Genomic DNA, 22,559 nt, shown 5'->3' on the forward strand with positions numbered 1-22,559 from the left:
CATTTCCGGCAAATCGACGTAATTACGTAATCGACGTAATCGACTATGTCGACGCGTCTTTCCAGTCCTAAAAATAACCAAATACTGTTCTTATTAATAAAAGAGTGTTTTATTCAAAATTTTGTAAAATAACCTGTTTGATATAAAGGTCTTATTTTGTACAAAGTCAAATGTGTTGCAAGTTTTAAGTAAGTGATAATGTATTGGTGGCCGGTTTTTGTCGCAAAAATAAGCGAAAAGTGTGATCAGGAGCCAACGCAAAGCAAACTAAAGGGGCTTATTTCCCGATATCAACTGGCTGCCAGTACATTTCCTGCGGCTATTTACCTCATAAGTAAGGTAAAGAACATTAAATATTGATTTGAATTTTTTTTGCTCATTTTAACAAAGTCAGACTTTCCGTGAGGAAAACTTGTTTTTTCATTCAAATGTAACAAACACGCTATTTTGTTTAATTATTTATAAATATAATTTCATATATGTTATTAAAAGACATATTTATATTACATATATAATAGGAGGAGAAATTATGTTTTTTGAGGAAAACTTTACAGTATTTTTCTAATTTAAATGGACTTTAATGGACCCCAACGCTTATGAGTTTTAATGCAGTTTAAAATTGCAGTTTCAAAGGACTCTAAATGATCCCAAACGAGGTATAAGGGTATTTTATTTTTCTTGTCAAAAATGACAATGGTTTTGCTAGATAAGACCCTTATGCCTCGTTTGGGATTGTTTAGAGTCCTTTGAAACTGCAATTTTATATTGCATTAAAACTGTTAAGTGTTGGGGTCCATTAAAGTCAATTAAAATGAGAAAAATCCTGGAATGTTTTCCTCAAAAAACATAATTTCTTCTCGATTAAACCATGAAAGACATCCACATTTTGTATGATATGGTGGTGAGTAAATTTTTTTTTAGAAAATGGACTAATCCTTTAATAGTACACTGTGCTCTAGAATGATTGATTCTGATTGGCCAGTGGCGACATTCAGAGATTTGTTATTCTCAGATAACAACCACCTGAAACTGATAACACAGCCTCACCCCCAGGTATTGTGAGTCATCTTGCCAGCTGCAGTTTAATACTTACAAATAAATTCAATATAATATTCATAATTGATCGTATAGATTATATTTAAAAAAAATTAACCAAATTGCATGTTTGTCTTAATCAAACTTGGGCCTCAAGTCATTAGAAAGAATTTTGTACTTTGTGTAAGGTTTACATTTCTTCCAAATGAGCTAATAAAATATTTATGTATTATTTGATGTTTTGATGTCAAATAATTTACCTAAGTAGCTGTGTAATATGTGAGATAATGTACATCCAGCTGGTTGTTTTTGCAAATCATGCTGTCGAGGTTTATTCAGCGATCATAACCGGCTGGCTTACATGTACGGTACTACATATAACATTTTTCAATATGCTATATTAATTTATTATACTATAAATGTGAGTCCAGTTATAGGCCTTAAAGGAATATTCAATTTTCTTAAAAGAAAAATCCAGATAATTTACTCACCACCATGTCATCCAAAACGTTGATGTCTTTCTTTGTTCAGTCGAGAAGAAATTATGTTGTTTGAGGAAAACATTGCAGGATTTTTCTCATTTTAATGTTCTTTAATAGAGCCCAACATTTAATACTTAAATCAACACTTAAGAGTTTTTTTCAACGGAGTTTCAAAGGACTATAAACAATCCCAAACGAGGCATAAGGGTCTTATCTAGCGAAACGATTGTCATTTTTGATAAGAAAAATAAAAAATATCCACTTTTAAACCACAACTTCTCGTCCAGATCAGGTCGTGATGCGTGATGTGACCCCACGCAATACGTCATGACGTCAAGAGGTCACAGAAGACGAACGCGAAACTCCGCCCCAGTGTTTACAAAATGTGTTGAAAGAGGACCGTTCCTACGTTGTTGTATGTCAACTGATAATAATTAATGTCTTTGTGTTAGTTTATTGTTTACAATGGTCCGCAAATTTGTGTTTTATATATGTAACACGTGACCTCCCTACGTCACTACGCATTTACGTTAGGTTGCGCTGGATCAGATCTGGACAAAAAGTTGTGGTTTAAAAGAGCATATTTTTTATTTTTCTTGTCAAAAATGACAATCGTTTCGCTAGATAAGACCCTATTGCTCGTTTGGGATCGTTTATAGACCTTTGAAACTCCGTTGAAAAAAACTGTTAAGTGTTGAGTTAAGTATTAAATGTTGGGCTCTATTAAAGTCCATTAAAATGAGAAAAATCCTGCAATGTTTTCCTCAAAAAACATAATTTCTTCTCGACTGAACAAAGAAAGACATCAACATTTTGGATGACATGGTGGTGAGTAAATTATCTGGATTTTTCTTTTAAGAAAATGGAATATTCCTTTAAATAAAGAAGTGTTTATTGTTTGGTATTGATAGGTTACTACATTAAGATTGGAAACAAAGGTAATATAGATTAAATTGATTATATACCATATCATGTAAGATATCTGACAATCTTTCTTACCATCAGTGCGCAAAATGAGAGGAGTGGGCGGGCCTTGGACGCGTGTCTTGGTGACGGTATTGGTCACGACGCAGGTGTAGTTGCCAACATCAGACGGCTCGACTTTAGCAATGTATAGATTCCCCGTCTCCTGGGACACGAATCGACGGGAGTCCTGCTTCACGAAGGACGGGTACTCGTTAAAGATCCAAGAGAACGTCAGACCTGTAGATACAGATAAGAAAAAGAGAGAAAATACCGTCAATGTAACACACGAGCAGAAAGAGGTCACCCCACTGCCCAGAAACTACATTTGCATAAACATAACTAGAGTACATAGTGACATTTCCTCCCTCTGCAGAGTCTAAATGGCATATGTGTGCTCTGCTCATGAATCTTACGCCTCCCTAGAGTTACTAAATTAGCATTGGGGCTACATGCTAGGGTGCGAATTAATCAGCCTGAGGAGGGTTGTGTGGCTTAGGGGGTGAAAATTAATGACAGAAAAGGAAAAAACAGTGCCCTGTGATTAGCTGGCCACTAGTCAAGTGGGGAAGTGGTGCTATGTAACCAATGTTCAAAAATCCAGAGCTTGATTTATTTCGGTTGTTCTCACACCCTGGGGTTGGCTCCACACGAACCGCTGTATGGTTGCGTCATCGTCTGCTGTTTATCTCTAGGTAGGTAGCTAGGTAATATCTCAGGAGGAACGGATGTCAATTTCGCTGTGTTATTTAAGCCTTCGCCCCTATGGATTTAACACAAGAAAGCTGCACGCAGAGAACGGAGCTTGTATTTGTGTGCCGCTGATGTGGCAGAATATAAGCAAATGGGTAGGGAAAAAAGCATATATCAAATGCATAATTGTAAATGTGAGCATGTAGCATGTAGCAATGCTGAAGTCATGGGTTTGATTCCCAGGAAACACATGGGATGATAAAACATAGATTAAATGCACTGTAAAGTGATTTGAATAAAATGATTTGCTCTAGCATACTTAGAACATTGGTCAACAAGTAGGGAATGTTTCTAACCATAATTAGGGACATAAAATATATCCCGACCCTTCTTGGGAATAGTTATGCATTGGCAACCGATCTCTTAAGAGGCACAAATGTACACTACATCATATAAATAAACAGACAAATAAATAAAACAGTCAAAAGCCCTGCTGAGATGTTGTGGACCAGGCTTTAAAAAAGATTCTTGGCATCTGTTCCAGCTCGTAAAAAGTGTTGGCATACACTTAATGTCACATCTGTCAGTGGTATTGTAGGTCCCTTTATCGTAAAAACTGTTTTAAACTTCACCTCAATTCAATTACCCACAATTCCTGTCTTTCTTTGAATTGCGAAGACAAAAATGGGCCAAGAAAAGGTGAAACAGGCCGGCGGTATTATGCAGGTATGAATTTAAAGGAAAAAATCTTTTTTGATAACAAGTCCTTTTTGGACCAACCTGTGACCTTTATTACATCTCTTTTTTTTTAAAACTTATATAATTGGTATAAGAAGAAAGTGGGCTCTCCATGATAAATCAATTGTTTCTCATAGAAAGCATTGCGATTAAATGGATTTTTGCTTTAGTCTTCTCTTGAGAGACAGAAAACAAAAATCTCAACAAATTTAAATTGTGCTCAGATCTGCCGCAAAGTCAACATGAGATTTAATGATCACAGATTTCATTATGAACTCAAACATCAATTTATCCAAATAAATTCCATGAATTGTGTACTGTAACTCTAAACTCTTACTCTATGCCAACATCCAGTATATTTATTTTTTATTAAGAATATTTATGAAAACATACACTCTAAAAATACTGGGTTATTTATAGGGCTGTCAAAAGATTAATTGCGATGCTTGTATTTGCATAATATATTTGTGTGTTTATTGTAATTATTTTGTATATATAATACATGTATACATTTACTGTAAGAAAAATGTTATGTATTTTTACATTTTTTAATTTATATATACAAAATATATAAAAATCTCAATTATATATTTTTTATTTATTTATTTATATATTTATATGTAAAAGTTTCTTTGAATGTGTGTGTATTTATATATACAAAATAATTGCACACAGTTCACACACACATATATTATGCAAAACAAACTTTTATTTTGTATGCGATTAATCGTGATTAATCTTTTGACAGCCCTTGTTATTTATTTTCAACTCAAAATGCTTGGTTGTTTTTAACCCATTGTTATGTCAAATATAAACATTTTGACCCAATGCTACAAAAAGTTGGGTGTAAGCCCTATGTCGGGTTTAGCGAAAAAAATTTACGTCTGTTGCACCATCTGAAACTTCAACCAGGCGCAGCTATGTTTAGCGTAGACGATGCACATTCCCCGCATATGCATTTAATCGCGGTGATATTTGAGAAGCCATTCGCGTTACTATGGTTACAAACTCCTTAAGGATGATTACGTGCAGACCCATCACAATCAACCTGCATTACTTCTAACATTTCAACTAAATTAAAACAAAATTAAACAAATCTGTTAATAAGTTATCTATCTTCTAAATATCTTAGTATTAAAAATTTAAAAAGCCCACTGCTCGCGTATGTCCTGTGTGAATCAGATGCACCGATTTAATTATTTATATATTTGCCATAAAAACAAGTCAAAACTTTATACTTATGCCTACCCTTGACTAGACGTAAGATTTAGTTTCAGACATAGATGTGTAAATTGTACGTAGGACGTAAAGCGCATTTTAAATCCAGACTAGTCTTACGACTGGGTGTACGCCCAGCTGGTGCAACCGGCCCCTGAGCTTTAAAGGGCAACCTTCTGTGTATAGTCTCAAAGCGCTAATGCAAACGGATCACTTATATAATAGTTTTGCATAGGTCTAAATCCATAGGTCTAAAGCAATAAAGAAATCATCTTCTCAATCATCAAGTCAATCTAATAAGCGTACTCAAAATCAGATCAACGACAACCACATTTGTAATTGACCAAGGCATCGATGTGTATTTCCAGACAACCCCCCCTTCTACAGTGGTTGTAAACGCTGAAGCATGTCTTATTCAAACAAACCACTTTGTGGCTGGACACGCTGGCATGTGAGCATCCATTTGCGCTGTCAATGATAAATCCATTTGCAGAACGTTGTAATGTTCTACTCAGCAGCTCCCTGGCAGCGCATTTAATCGACAGACACGTAGCATCTCCCCGGCTTAGCCCAATCAAACCCACTCACTTGTTAGCTAATTAAACAAAACAGTCTTGGAGGATTCCTGCCTGAGAACCGGTCATTTATCACAGTTTGATCTAATCCATTGCCATGGGCTTCGGCTATCTCACACCAGGAGGAGTCGAGGCAGCTTGGTTTTTCCCACTTGCTGAGCTCTGAGAGCTTGGTTAATATCGTATCTTCTTTTAAGGAAGGTTCTAAAAGACAAGGTACGGATCACGGGGAGTGCAAGGTGCCGGATATCTCCGGTTCCCTTGTTAGTGCCATGCTTTGCAATTGTTTGATAAGTCTTGCAAGAGATACCATGGCTGCATACACCGGCATCAGCGGGGCTCGTGTCAACGGATGAAGGGCGTAATGAGATTTTGTGTTATCTCGAGAGAAAAACAGGACTGACCTTAATCCTGCTATTTGTACAACTGATAAATCCTCACAATGCTATTTCTTTTTTGAAGCTAAAATATAACTTGTTTGAGTACTACAGGTGCGGAAGTTTTTGAAAACAAAATAAAGCTTTGGTTGCTCCCTGGACTTTTTTGCTACGCTGATGGAAACTCCATTATTCAAATCCTTCGATTTATGTTTTTTTAATATTGTTTTACTATCTGGGCCCTAAAAAATAAATCAGATTTGTACATAATGCCTCAAATTATTAATGCACTACAATTTCTATTTTTTTCTATGTATCAACCTCTTCCTATATTGTCTAGTATTTTCCTCTAAAAAAATTAAAGATTAAAAGAGATTATAAATGCTACATGGAATTACACTATGTGAACTGTTCAAGGTTGACTTTGAAATTTGATGTGTTCTGTAAGAAGCCACGACTCTTCGATTTGAAGGGTCCCTGGAGGGGTCTGTCAAACCTGACAAAACTCAGTTTGCATTATACCAGGATTGCTTGGGTTGCAGAAAGCAGGCAGAGAAGTCAACATGAAACGAAAAGGGAGCAAATATATTTTATAAGATTTGTGCAAACTGTACAGACACGTTGAAAGAAGCATTTTTAAGCAACTCAAGATTTTGTGGGGTTAACATATTTGCAGGTTGAAATATTTTGTAAGTTTAAAATATTAGTTATGGGGTTTGTTCAAATTCATGTCCCAAATAGTACACCTGGGTTATTTTCAAACAAGTGTTAGGTCAAACAGGGATGAATCCAACCTGTTGGCCTGTAATTTAATCTATGTTGGGTTGTTTCAACCCAAAATGCTGGGTTGTTTTAATTAGAGATGCACCGATATATCGGTCAAATATCGGTATCGGACGCAAATGTTCAAATTATCGGATGATAGTTTAAAAACAGCCAGCAGTCATGGCCGATACATCCTGTTAATCAAAAGAAAACAGGAAAATGCAATTAATTTCACCTCTGTGTATAGTATAGAAAATGTAAAGAAAAATCACAAATGTTCAATATTAACTCAATCCCCGATAGCCATTTTTTTAAAAAGTTGCCCGCCAGCATTTTTTTTTCGCAAAAGTTTCACAAAATGCCTTCCGGGAAAATGTTCTTCTAAAATATATAAACATACAAATATATCAAATGAAAGAACCAAACCCTCTGCTTTCAAACAAACAAACAAAAAAAAAATGGAAAAAACTTTTCATTATATCTATATTTTTTCTCTGATTATAAACTCTTTTAAAAAAAGTTTTTTTTAGCAAAAAGTTAAAATAATTGCAGTTTTGTGAAATAATTTTGTTAGAAATAAGATTCAGAACCATTATCACAACATACACAGAGATTAAAATTAGTAAATAACATTTTGGCTTAATTTTTTATCTACTTGATAATCACGGTATTGCAGATTAACATAAAAATTCACCAGTAACACATATTTTTCATGCAAATGTTTCCTCTTAATTGACGAGATTCTTGTCAATGGCGGGGAAAGAGTTAATGGTCATTATATGAGTGAATAACATTTAAAAAAATTTAATCGTTAGAATTTAGTTAATATAACCACCAAACTATCAGTATTGGAATCGCTATGGCAGGTATAAGTCTGAATAATCGGCTATTGGTATTGGTGGAAAAAATTAATATCGTGCATAGTTTTGGCCTATTGTTGGGTCAAATATAAAATTTAACCCAACGGCTGGGTATGTCAATTTTTGACCCAACGCTGGTTTATAAGATTATAAAGTGTTTAAGCAGCGATACTGGTAATGCTTTATTTAGCATCACTAAAAATAAATTAGCAGCCAAGATATTTTCCTCACAAATTAAGCAACTATTGATATGCATTACAAAAAAAAATCTATTTGTTTTCTACTATTTTACCAATAACATGATGAAGATGACAGTGTAATCTGGCTCAAAGGGAAACAATCGAATGCACTTACACAAGCGCTGCTCATGTGTGTCTGATTGACTAGACCTACAATTACAACAAAACATATTTCAGACCTCCGGCTAAATGTATAGTATCCCTGCTGATTAAACAGTCTGACGGAAATTTCTCTCCCTCCAATTTGCATCAACAAAACAAACACAAAATAACCTTTATCAAATTTATTCCCAACAATAAGCAAGCATTATTATTGCAAAGGTGTTGAAAAGAGAAAATACATAAAAGCAGATGAAACAAACCATCTATCATTCCGAACGCCAGTTTCAGTTCCAATCAAAGAGACCCATTCATTACATTTCTGCTCTGCCGTGCCGCAAGCAGGAAATAAAGCTTTATGAAAAGATGCACATATCTGGCTCTTAATCGTGCATTATCGATGCGAGTGTTTGATGAATTTTAATAGCATCACAGCTGCCTGATCGTTGCCTGTTAATAATACATGTGAGACTTGTTGTGACAACAGTATGCATTTTTAATTGCCATGTCTGAGATCACACAAGCTTTATGCTTGGCAAAAGTATAAAAAAGTTAATTAATGATTAATTAATAAATGCATAAATAAATAACTGGTAAATAGGATAGAGAAAAGATTGTAGATTGTAAATTATCACTCTACTGATGATCAATTATTTAATTTTATTATTAAAACAAATATTTTCATGCCCCGGCATAGGAATTGATAAATATGTGGGGATTGTGCACTTTATTAAGGAGGCGTGTACCCTAAGGCGTTTTCGCCTGTGGCCGGAGTATGTTTCCAATGGAAGCGGCACACTTTTTAAAAACAGCAGCAGCTGGCGGGTTTTTGCTGTTTTTTCACGTTCAGTTCTGAGCGCCCAGAGTTAAAAATGTAAATTTTGGGTAAAACACCCAGCTTGCCAATGTTACTTTTCCCTCAGCCATCCAATCACAGTGGAGAAGGGGAGGGACAAACAAATCACAACAACCATTTGGCACATAAAACAGCGACTGATAAACCAAACAGAAGTATCATAGTAACAAAAGCGCCTAGAGCATTTAAATGCTTTGGTGTATATGCGTTGGAGGCGAACAGCACAGGTTTTCGCTGCAATCAGCCAAGGTAATTCGCATCATTCACATCGCCCCACGTTAGTTCGCGTCTATTCGTATCTTTGCATTCACTTTGCATGTATACAAAGTACATAAAGTATTTTTCGAGTATTTTCAACTTGTGCGAATACGCGTTTTAGGTGCATAGCGCGTGTTTTCACAGCAATCGCGCAAACCAATTTCCGTAATTTGCATAAGTTCTTGTCTATCCGTGATTTGGCATTTACTTTGTATGTAATCTACTCGCGCAAATCATTGAATTCACGCTTGGTGTGTACGCCCCATTATGCTGTGTGCACACCCAACGCGAAGCATCCCGTTCCTTGCTCTAGATTACTAACTGGATTCAATTTCATTTAATGCAAATTTTTCGCTGAAGTTTAATATTTTCAACTTGGGCAAAGACGCGTTTGAGGCGAATAGCACGTGTTTTCAAGGCAATCGTGCCATCCAATTTGCATCATTTGCATTGCGCAAGTTCTTGTCTATTCGTGATTTGGCATTGACTTTGTATGTAATCTACTTGCGCAAATCGCTGAATTTGCGTTTGGTGTGTACACCCCATTATGCTGAGTGCACACCAAATGCGAAGCATCCCGTTCCTCGCTCTAGATTACTCGTTGGATTTAACTTCGTTCCATGTAAATTTTTTGCTGAAGTTGAATATTTTCAACTTGGGCAAAGAGGCGTTTGAGGCGAATAGCGCGTGTTTTCAAGGGAATCGTTCCACCCAATTTGCGCCATTTGCATTGCGCAAGTTCTTGTATATTCGTGATTTGGCATTGACGTTGTATGTAATCTACTCGCGCAAATCATTGAATTCGCGCTTGGTGTGTACTCCCCATTATGCTGTGTGCACACCCAACGCGAAGCATCCCGTCCCTCGCTCTAGATTACTCGCTGGATTCAATTTCATTTAATGCAAATTTTTCGCTGAAGTTGAATATTTTCAACTTGGGCAAAGAGGCGTTTGAGGCGAATAGCGGGTGTTTTCAAGGCAATCGTGCCATCCAATTTGCATCATTTGCATTGCGCAAGTTCTTGTATATTCGTGATTTGGCATTGACTTTGTATATAATCTACTCTCGCAAATCACTGAACTCCCTAAATTCAACTTCGTTTCATGCATATTTTTCGCTGAAGTTGAATATTTTCAACTTGGGCGAAGACGCGTTTGAGGTGAATAGCGCGTTTTCAATGCAATCGTGCCACCCAATTAGCGTAATTTGCTTTGCGCAAGTTCTTGTGTATTCATGATTTGGCATTGACTTTGTATGTAATCTACTTGCGCAAATCGTTGAATTTGCGTTTGGTGTGTACACCCCATTATGCTGTGTGCACACCCAATGCGAAGCATCCCGTTCCTCGCTCTAGATTACTCGTTGGATTTAACTTCGTTTCAGGCAAATTTTTCGCTGCAGTTGAATATTTTCTACTTGCAAGAAGACGTGTTTGAGGCGAATAGCGCATTTTTTGGTTTGTACTCCCCATTACTCTTAGCAGATACACATAGCAAATATACAGTACAGTAGTTTTTTATGACTCAGCTTGCACTGGTCAGATTTTTGTCCAATCCGATTCTTTCCAAAATGAGAATGCCCCTCCCCCTTAGAACCACTAATAAAATTGAGCCCACTAAATGCCTTAATATCTCTTTCAATAGGTAATCCATCCATGTTGTATGTCAGAAAGCAAACAACACTCATCTAGCTACTTCACAGACTTTGATTCACTGAGATGAATCATGCATTTAAAGTTTAACCTTAACTCAAAAATCACACAAAACGAGGTAAAAATCTGAAGGAGCAGTCTAAGGATCGTGCTGCTTTAGGCCTTAAGATTTATACATTCTTCTGTCTAAACGGATCCAGACGGAGTGCATATGCTCTGTGCTCTCACAGCCTGCAGGACTGTCCATCTTTGGCATTGTTAGCACAAGTGCAAAAAGAAGCGATTTCAGCGTTCGCTACACCTGAAAGGACCGATCTCCATTAGGAATCGAGGTCAGCGGCAATGCATTCCCACACTAAACATGGCTATTGTGTAATGCAGAGAATGATGCTGAATCAGTGGAGTGTGCTGCATTTCTGGGTTTGGGTTTTTTATTGCAATAATAAATAATGTTCCACTTGATGTTGACATGGTTTCTGGGTAAAAGACATATAGTATAAAACACCAATTACAGCATACACTATACTATATTATAATATAATATGTGACCCACAAAACCAGTCATAAGTAGCACGAGTATATTTGTAACAAAAGCCAAAAAAAATATTGTATGGGTAATATTATAATTTACAAAAAATCATAGGATATTTTATAGGATATTAAGTAAAGATGTTCCATGAAGATATTTTGTACATATCTAACCATAAATATATAAAAAAAGTTTTTTAAGGACTTCAGTTGGGCAACTTTATTAAATATATATTTTTTTGCACCCTCGAATTCTAGATTTTGAAATAGTTGAATCTCGACCAAATATTGTCCTATCCTAACAAACCATACATGAATGGAAAGCTATTTTGCTTTCTGATGATGTATAAATCTTAATTAAAATTTATTTTTACCCTTATGACTGGTTTGGTGGTCCAGGGTCACATATTACATCAGGGTCACATATTACATCAAAGTCTTATCAAATTGCACATCATTTTACCATCACAGGCAAAAAAAGATACAAAAGAGACCTCTTTAATATTGCAATTGGCTCTCAACATCAGTGTGACCCAAACAAAAAAGACAAATTGTTTTGCTTTCAAAGTCCACTGTTTATTCACCGTCAGAAAAAAAGGGTCAACAACGGTCCTGAAACAGTACCCTTTCAAAAAGTACACCTTTGTAACTACAGGGTGCACATTAGTACCTCAAAGGTACATACTGGTACTTCAAAGGTGCATTTTTGTACATAAATGTACATTTTAAAGGCCCCAGTGATAGCTAGGGACCATTTCTGACCATTCACAGTGTTAAAAAGAAGTTGAAACTTTATCTACTAACTATTTACATTTTTTACTATTATTTCTATTACCAGTACCTTAATTCTGTACCGTTTTGTAATATATCTCTGTTATGTTTTGTAAACCTGCTTTGTAACAATGCAAAATGTGAAACCTGATATATAAATACATTTTAATTGAATGGTTTGGTTTCAAATATAGTAATAGTATATATTTAATTTTCTGTATTTTCTCATCCAAATTTCTTTCCTCCAGTTAAAACACCCCAGGGCTAAATTCTGTGGATGCTCTCTGTATGCACTGAGCTTTGAGTTTTATAGACTGAAGTGGAGGTGGCAGGCGCGCGACTGCTTGTGCGTGACTGATCTGACCTGACTGAACGAGCCAGGAAGTCATGATTTGGGTTTACGCTGCACATTTCTGAAGGAACGGCCCGCTCTTGATGTCCCTCGCACAAATAAACATTTAGTCATACCGTGATGCCCCATCCAGCGATGAGGGATATGTTTTTGAGAAGAAGTCTGACATTTCTCAGTTGACACAACCTCGCCTCGTACGGTGCGCTGTTCGAACACGCAAGGACGTGGGATGATAAACCAAGGAAGGACAAAAGATTTTGTAGTGGATCTCAAATAGCTGGAAGCCAAAAGCAGTTCCATTATTATCAGCTCTCTATTAACACACATACTTTGTCCTTGGCTTGACTGCAAACTAGTTTCCTGCGTGCAAATAATGTCATTAGCGAAACCTCTTACATTATGTATTAAACTTTGGTTTGAACCCAACTTAAACCAGCCTTTGATTGGATGCTGCTATAAGCGGGCCATGCTAGTTTAAGCTGGTCTGAGTGCCCAAATCCTTGTTAAAACCAACTAAGATAGCAAACCACTTCAGGCTATTTAATTAGTTTCCTTGTTGGCCCTGAAACCAGAAAATCATTCAGGGTTAAAAATAGACTATTGGTTTTGCCGATTGGGAAACCACCTAGCAAGGCTCAGGGCTGCTAGCCACCACTACATGCAAAACTCCAAAATCCTGTCAATTCGGCTCAATACAGCATTGCATTAGCATTCTAAAGGTCATGGGTTCGATTACCAAGTAACACATATATTGATAAAGAAATGTGCAGCTTGAAGTCGCTATGGATAGGAGCATCTGCAAAATGAATAAATGTAAAAAATTGTGTTATTAATATGCTTCAATATATCTCAATATAGAGTTCAATGTAAAACAACAAGATAAATGCAATTTTATAGTGAGTGCTTTAAGAAATTTCATTTACAGACATAATGCAAGGCTAAGCATAGCTCCTAACTCTAAGCTTAAAACCAGAAGCTTAACACATAATCGGTTGTTTTGTTGTTTTTAGAATGAGTGGCAGTCTATTCCTGCAGGGCTGAAGTTATTCTCATAGGAACTGAGGGACTGGCATACGATGTGTTGTGTGTGTGTATATGAGTGTTAAGGACAGGTGTTTGTTAGTTGGAAACCATAGGGACATCATAACTTGTGACTGGTGTTCAGTAGAGAAACACTGTTTCTGGTGCCCAGACATCGACGAGAGACAGAAGCCAGAGGTTACTGAAGCGCTTGAAACCTTACAGACACGCCAGTGAACTTACTATACAGTATGTGCACTAAACTTAAGACATTCTTCTTTAACAAAGCATTCACGTAGAATGTCCAGTAAAAATACTTTTCCCGCAGTAGTTATTTTGTCTAGAACAAAGCACTAACATACCTCATATGGGTAATTTACTCTTGCCGCAATAGTTAGCCTGTCTGGAACCGAGCTGAATTAAACCACTATAATGTATGACACTTGCATTACATGCGAACGGCCCCTACGCTAATAGAATTCTGTTTTTGTCTCCCTTTCTCGTCCTCGACCCCAAGGACAATGAGACAAACAGACTCAGTTCCTGTTGCTGTGAAGGTCATCACACCACTGATCTACTGGCTGTCCTTCAACGTGATGCCCAAACGATGCGCGACCAATGACCACCGGCTGAACCAGTTTAATCCGCTTACCCCGTTCCTATCCCTACCGTGTCTATATATATATATATATATATATATATATATATATATATATATATATATATATATATATATATATATAAATATTAATTTCTCCCTATAGGGTTTTTTGTCCTTCTAGGATTTTTTCCCATTGGGTTTTCTCCTAGGGGTTTTTTTAGTCCCAGGGAGAGTCAGCCAACTTTGGCTTAACTAGCATTTTACTGTATACGTTACATTATTAATACACTCGCTTACACGGTTTATCCTTAGCCGCTATATTCTACTTCTTATACTATGTATTGATTTTCAGTGTTCTCCTCTACATCTACTCATGTAAAGCTGCTTTGCAACAATTAACAATTGTGAAAAGCGCTATATAAATAAAATTTAATTCAATTGAATTGCACTATACAAATGTTTTTCAACTGGTGTGGCCATGGGACTCGCATTTTTACATAGTCATCAATCCGCGACCCACGTCCCATCCAATCGCCAATAGTCAATGTCGCTCGTGTCGGCTGAAGTCGCCAATCTTCCATTGAAATTGATGAGATTGCATCGCTATGCTACTGCTAGTTGCTGCTAGTCTGAATGCAGCTTAAGTGCTATTGTCTGTTTCAAAAGGGGGAGGAGCCATAAAATATGCCCCACCCTTACTTACTGTTTAATAATAATAATAACGCCAAAGCTGCGGATTTCAAGGCACTTCAGTAGGTCTTTATTTCTCTTTGAAAGTCGAAATAAAAAGAAATTTAGTTACATCAACTAATCAGATGAGACGTGTATGTAAACTGGAAAATGAGTTGACTGCTGTCTAACAAAAGAAAATATTTAAGCAGCTGAATAAATGTTTCTTTTCTGCGTTTTTTCTCTTATAATCCACGGTCTACACATGGGTTCAGAAAACCATCGGCTCTCAAATCAGAAAAAAATATGCAGATGATTTTGGAAAAATTCCTTTCCTGTTTTTACAGCCTGAGTCACAAGCTTACAAATTTATACCCACTCGGGCGGTCTGGCGCGCTCTACGCTCTTGCACGTAGACACACGTGTTATCGCATTTGTATTGGTGAAGCGTAACAGTCAACACGCGCTCTCTCTCTTTCTCCCTCGCCAGTGGATCATATACAGCTCTATCAGCATGTGTAAGCACATCTTCGGCATGCAGCAGGCGGCATAAGGAAGCGGGTGGCCAGCTGTCTTCCTCGCCGTATGTTTCCCCAGACAGTTGCTCTGGCAGGCAGGCCTCTGCTCCTGACGAGAGCTTCTCCACTCATTTAAACCCAAAGTGCAGAGAGGCAATAAATAGCACCACACAGCCACATTTATTCGTTATTGCGCCTCCCACGGACTTTGCCAACTACGGAGGCTGCTTGGGGGAGAAACAGACTGATGGCACGAATAATCAACGTCATCGTCAGCTGTCAAAGTCCTCGGTTTTTTGAAAGGCGACGTGAACTGGAGACCACTTGTGTAATGAATGTTGATTAAATACTACAGCGTTAATTATTGGAGGCTAAAAAAAGTACCGCGACTAATGAGAATTTCAATTGAATGACTGACGTGTTGATTATTTTATTGATTAATTTGATATGCAGTAATGTTCTTCCGTAACATTTTAATGAACTTACTGTACTAACTGTTTCATGTTATGAAGTAACAAGGGCCTTCTCTTTATGGTAAGCAATTCTATAACTTACATTATTTGTGTTGAAAATAAAGAAATAATTTCACTTAATATACCAATTTATTTCAACACCAAATTAACAATTTCACATTCAAAAAGAAAAATAGCTTCTTCACTTACTTGCAATGTAACTCCACCTACTATTTCCTTTTATACAGTAACAAAACATAACAGTAGCTGCGTTTCCATTATAGATTATTTTCTAAAAGAGTTTCCATTATAGATTATTTTCGACAAAAGACTATTGCGAAATAATGGCGTTTTCTTGCGATAAGTCATTCCAAACATCACGTCCACTGATGTTGGTAGGTTTTACCAAAATTACATCCATGACACTAGGCATTATTTTTAACCGAAGGAGAAGTAAGAGTATTATCCAAACATTAATGCCAAGGAAGGCTCCTTATGCTTAGGAGCGCCAACGAATAGGTCTTTCTTGAGGTAATAGTACATTATTTTAAATCAAAAGAGATGTAGGAGTGTTATCCAAACATTATTGGCAAGCAAAGCCTCTTACTGTATACTTGGGAGCAAACACATATTGAGGTGTTTCTGGGAGGTTTTAGTACATATCACTGAAAAAAATGATTCATTCAATTTACTTATTTTTTAAGGTAAGTGGTTGCAATCAATTTATTTAAGCTAGCTACATTTAAAAAAAAAACACACAACAAATCCCAATTTAAAACCTGATTAGGTCACAACATTTCCATTACCCTTTAAAACGCGCAAATTAACATTGCGAATTGGAAATACGGTCAATTTTGCAAAAACTCATATATCACAAAAAAGTTTTTACGTTCGCATGAGGTGGTTTATCAGGCAATTCGGGAAAAGGTATATTTTCCAAAGTTTGCATTTTCAGGTCACCTGATGCAAGTAAGTCACATAATAATTATTTGAAGATGAATAGCTCCAGATTTCACTCTCTTTTTGAAACGCACGTATTTGAAAAGCTCTGTGTCCCTGATTGGCCAGCTAATCTGCACATTGTGATTGGTCTGAATACCTCTGATGTCAGCCGGAAACGTGACGCTCCTTACCATTTTTGAAAGATTCGATCACAATGCAATGCTAACAGGAGTTAACTTACAGGCTGTGAGTCCGAAGCGGGAGGAATTATGATAATGTCGATCTTGTCTACATAACCAATCCCAGGAAGTAAACTGTTGCCTACAATCCCTGTGTTTGTTGTAGTTTTAGAAAAGAGATTTACGTTGGGGACAAAAACCCACGTCATCGTTTACTTTGGGATTTGTACCTTTTGCTTATCGTACCAATACACACTTACACACCAAAGGAAATGTAAAAAGTGAATCGGACAATAGGTGCTCTTTAAGCAAGTGTAGGACATTCGTTGCATAACCAATTATGCATCCAAAAAAGACTTGGCACAGCGAGAAACCCATTATGTCTAATTATCAAACTAGCTAGATCTTTCCTTCTAATCTGGTTTCTTTGTCGGCTCATTGCTTCCTGTAGGATCTAAATGTAGAAAGTCTAACACTGCCCACTCACCTGATACATTCTGGACTAGATTCAAAAACTCTTAGTAACTTGATTAAACTTTGTAAGAATCAAGACTAACCCTTGGTCACATCTACTAATTAAACTTAATTTCCAAGCAGTAAGATCTTGGCCTTTTTTTAGGTCTTTTAGCTTTTCTATTACCAGATCAATAAATTGCTTTGAAATGACTGAAATGATGAATGAATTCCAATAATGTTGGTTTATAAATTGATTTTTATCCTAAAATCAATCCAGGGTATCTATAATCTACTTACTGCTGTCTAGTGCTTGACTTTAAGCTCTGTAATCTTCAAACTAATCTCTTTAATATTTTAACATCGTTATTTACCAGAAATGCTAACGTAAACATACTTGAGATGCTCATGCCTGCCTAATAATAATCCCAATGATATGCCAAACATGTAGGCAAAGGATAATAGTAAATATCCTGTAAATAAAAACCTGTCTTGAAGCTTTGAATTAGTAAAGCTTTGCATTACCACCACAAAGGTTACGGGTTTGATCCTTTTGGAACACACATAGTGATAAAAATGTACCTTAAATGCACTGTAAGCTGCTTTGGACAAGCGTCTGCCAAGTGCATAAAGTGTAAATAATAACATTTTTTTTTTTTGTGTAATACTGAATGTTCTGCCACATTACCATTAGTCCTACAATACCTTTTGGCCGCATCAAATTGACTTTTTAAAGTGAAATATTACGACAACAGTACACGTTTTGTGACACCTAAGTTACAAAATGAAAGAAAAAACGTTGTTTTTTAGAAAGCTCCATTTCACACCGTTAATTAGCTCACATTACAAAAAGTATGAAGGCTTTGGATCTATGCCACACTTCATAAAGTCCACGTAAGCATCTATTGCGCAATAAGCGCTAACAAAGCTCTTTCCCTAACAAGCAACACTGTTGGCACCATTAATAAGCAGTTGAATCACACGCTGCTGAATTAATTGATAGAGGCAATCAAAGTGATGGCAGAGTTAATGAACATTTCATGTTGGAGGTAGAAAGCAAAGAGGTTTGGATAACTTAGTAAAAAATACATGGGAGGAGCAACCCAGCATGGAGGAAAAGATTAACTGGGCCTGCATACTGATGGTTCTGACTATTTAGCTCTGTTTCAAAACCTCTTTAGACAGCATTTCAAGGTAATAACAGTTCAGCATCTGACCCCAAGTTTGTTTCAAAAGGTTATCTTCTAAGATATGTTGTATAAGCCGCATTGCATCCGTACAAAGGCAATCCCAGAATGCCTTCTTGTTGCACGTAAGTAATAAAATAAATCCAGTATGGTGGACGACAGAAATATCAATAATGGCATTTACATTTAGCAGACACTGTTAACCAGAACAACAAGAAAACAACTAAGCAATTGTAAAGGAATGGTACAAAACTTGAAAATGACCCCTTAGTTTATTCACCTTAATGCAACTGTGTACATCAGTGGTTCCCAACTTTAGTCCTCACCCCCCTCCTCCCAGAATGTTTTAGATGTCTCCTTATATGAAACACCTGATTTCAGTCATCAGGCTCCTTGCAGAATGGTTGAAATGTTTCCTTTATTAACACACTAACAAGCTGATTATATATGGAGTCATCGGATGCGTCTGATGCAACTGACTTGTTGCTTTGCTGCCTCATGAGGCGATGACTTCGGCGGAAGCTCCGGAAAACGAATTTTTTTGTTTGAAATATAAACAGAGTGCCTTTGTGATAACTAATCCCATATTTGAAAACTGCAATACTAATTTCTCGCTAGAAATGCAATCAAAAGGTGTAAATCAATCGCATTCCCTGCGCACACACACGCATAGCATTGTGGGACAAGACGATGAAGGTATCTCAGGAGTCAGAAAATAAAGCAAACATTGGATTTGGATGTGCCTTAATGCCTTTCTGCCTTGGTATGCTGCCATTTTAGAGATTTCGGACATAGCAGACGATCTGGGGGGGCGAGGACTGGAGTTGGAAACCAATGGTGTACATGAGTTCCTTTTCCAGCCGAACACAGAGTTATTAAATAATATCCTGGCACTTCCTTGCTTTGTAACTGAATAGCGCTGTTTTTTAAGCCCATCAAAATAAAGGAATCCATAAGACTGTGGTTGGTTAAAGAGATACTCCAGCAAAATGTCAAAATGACCCCATGTTCATTTTTCAGACAAACACATTTGGGGCCCTATCTTGCACTCAGCGCAATTGACTTTGTCAGTGACGCATCATGTATAATTCGTATTTTGCACCGGCGCACAGCGGGTTTTTCCCTCCACAGACGCACGTCGGCAAACTAGGGAATGAACTTGCGCTCCCTGGGCGGTTCAGCACAAAAAAGGAGGCGTGTTGCGACGCAAACCATCCCTGATGCTATTTTGCAGTTTCAAAAAACAATTGCGCCACTGACCAGAAAAAAACTAGTCTAAAGTCAATGGCGCGTTGTTCATTATGCTATTTTAAGGGTGCATGCTTGACCATAATGTATAGCGTGCACAACGCACACACACTTTGCTTATCTAATCTACACAGATGCAACAGTTATTTTTGCAAATCATAAATTGTTACAATAAAAAATATTAACACATGAGATAAGGGGAATCATAGTGGTGAGCATTGTGGTGATAGTTTTTATTTATTTTGTGTGGCTGCGTTAAAAAATTATCATGCAAATAACGATTAAAATATTTTCATAAGTTTGTTGTGTGGCTGTATTACGTTTATTTTATGTAAATAATAATTAAAATGTTTTCATAAGAAACCTTATGTGAACTTGATTTGTAAGTGTACTTTGGGGTTGGACTGCTTGCGTTTCTTGGCTTTCAGCGGTGAGGGTGGACGCAGCGATGTCCTCTGCTGGCGTCAGGTTCTGTGTAGAGGCAGATCCACCTCCTGTGGGTGTGCCCGATTTATGCTGGCAAGCTTGGGATTCCCCCGTCTCCTGACATCATTGTAGCGCTTGCGGCGCAACGTAAAGGGGATGCCAGCTGATGAGACAATTGTGGCTATTTCCTCCCACGCCTGTTTAACCTACGCTGATTTGGGCGGGTTTCTCCCATCCCCCTACAAAACAACTTCTCTGTCTTTGACTGCTCTTTCAAGAACGTCGATCTCCGCGGCTGTGAACCCCTCCTGGCGTGCGCTTGGTAAATCCGTCATAATAATAGCAACCCGCCATGGAACTTGCGCACTTGCGTTTAAAGGGAATGTTGGATGACGTTCTGATTGGTTTATTTGACGTTACGCCCAAACCACACCTATGAATAATGAACCTACTTCAGACCAACCCCTTATTGATTTGTGCCTGGCGCAAGAGTTATTTCTCCCGCCGGGAAAATAGCAACAGCGCACAAGATCCGCCCAAAAAGTCACTTGCACTTTGCGCTTTGCACTTGCGTTTCAGATCGTTAAAATGTCCTTGCTTTCCAAGCTTATTATTGGATCAGGGATCCAATAACAGAGATCAGGGAACAACTTCTGACTTTGAAGCCCAATAAGGTGCAGCCATCTTTCACAGAAGTAATCCACTAAAGGGTTATAAAGGTCTTCTGCAGGTAATCAATGTGATATTGTAAGAAAAATATTCAAATTTAAACTTTAAAAACTATAATAATTAGCTTCCGGTGACGACGCCATCTTGGACTCGATTCACGAGAGTCACTACGCAACCTACTTACAGGTATGAAAATGAACGCTCCCTACACTAATTCTCTTGGGAATCACATGAGTTCAAGGTGGCCTATTACCAACTAGTTATTACCGTTAATAAAGTTTGAAATATTTTATCATTTTTTCTCACAAAATCACATTGATTACCCACAGAAGATCTTTATTAAACCAATGGAGCCATGTGGATTACCTCAGGATGGATGCACTTTTTTCCTGTTTAAAGTCAGAAGTTGTTCCCTGATCCCTGTTTTATTCCATTTTAAAGCTTGGAAGAGCAAAGACATTTACTGAAAGATGATGGACATACTGTATGCATATTGGATTGCTTGAGGGTAAGTAAATGGGGTAATTTTGGCTGGAGTATCCCTTTAAAAATAGTCTTTTGAAGTGAAACAATACACTTGTGTGGGATTGTGAGCTTATTTATGACATCTAGTTAAAAAATGTCAACACAATGGCTCCATATGGGTATGGGTAGGATGATCATTGGTTCTCTTGTGTTTCGTGACAATGCATATGATGACAAGACATGCGAGAACCGATGATCATCTTACCGAGATGGAGCCGGTGTGTTGCCTTTTTTGTATTAATAAGTATTCATAAAATTTTATTGAACTTACTGCTACCCAGAATTTTTGTATGCTATGTATATTAAGTTCATTACACTGAAAAGATCAGAATTCCCAGTCTATGTTGTGTTTTGGATAATGATATCCAGAAAGATACAGACAGAATGGCTTTGGTAAACCAGCACAAGCCATTGTAAACCAGCATAAAAAATAAAGCCATGTCTGAACTGCTCTTTACAGCACGACACTGTATCATTCCTTTAGTGAAATCTGTGTGAGAAGCTTTATTTGTATCAGTAGCTGTGTATGTACTACACACCAAATCAATCACTCTTGATGTCCCATTTCAATTACGATGCCGCAATATAAGTCGGCTACCTGTGTATGGAGGAGAAGCAGCTCACTAGGATTCAGGAGTCTTTTTGTAATTCAGGAAGATAATGATCGTTACATATGGATTTCTGAACTGCATCCCTCATTTTGTATGGGGATGGATGCTGCTTGACACTATAGGGAGATGGGTGAAGGTGGAAAAGGGCAGACGCACAAACAGCCGTGTCTCCAGAGGGCGAATGGGCTTGCCTATACACGCTGTCAGAGTATTGAGAGATGCTGATGGGATTATGTGATCTGTGGATTGGACAGTCGAGAACCGAGAGACCGGGTCAAACCTCTCCTCTGGAAAAATAATCGAGGGGAGAGTAGGGTAAGCTGTGCCACTTTTTACTTTTAAATTGTCCTCCAGGAAAGGCGAAATGAGATAGAGGTAAAATTAATACTCCTAATTATAATTTAGGACGTCTGCTATCAACGGAAATTAAAAGCGTCTATTAAATAGGGCCATAAAATATGACATCCAAAAGTGAAATTCTTGGGAAATATATAAATGATTTACATTTCAAATAAAAATATAAATACAAGACTATTATTCCCTAACCGTAACATTTTTTACAAGTCATGAAATAGCTTTTATTACCGATGGATGGATG

The 22,559-nt window shown here is 37.2% G+C and overlaps 1 protein-coding gene across 2 annotated transcripts in view; it reads right to left on the bottom strand.

Annotated features, from left to right (window-relative positions):
• Positions 1–22,559, bottom strand: part of cntn4 (contactin 4) — a 201,993-nt gene that overhangs the window by 86,341 nt on the left and 93,093 nt on the right. For both annotated transcript variants that reach the window (XM_065279757.1, XM_065279756.2), the window contains exon 6: positions 2,517–2,720. In XM_065279757.1, the coding sequence (XP_065135829.1) occupies positions 2,517–2,720 (204 nt within the window). The remainder of the gene's footprint in view (positions 1–2,516; positions 2,721–22,559) is intronic.

Source organism: Paramisgurnus dabryanus, chromosome 7 (genome assembly GCF_030506205.2).
Source record: "Paramisgurnus dabryanus chromosome 7, PD_genome_1.1, whole genome shotgun sequence".
Classification (NCBI taxonomy): domain Eukaryota; kingdom Metazoa; phylum Chordata; class Actinopteri; order Cypriniformes; family Cobitidae; genus Paramisgurnus; species Paramisgurnus dabryanus.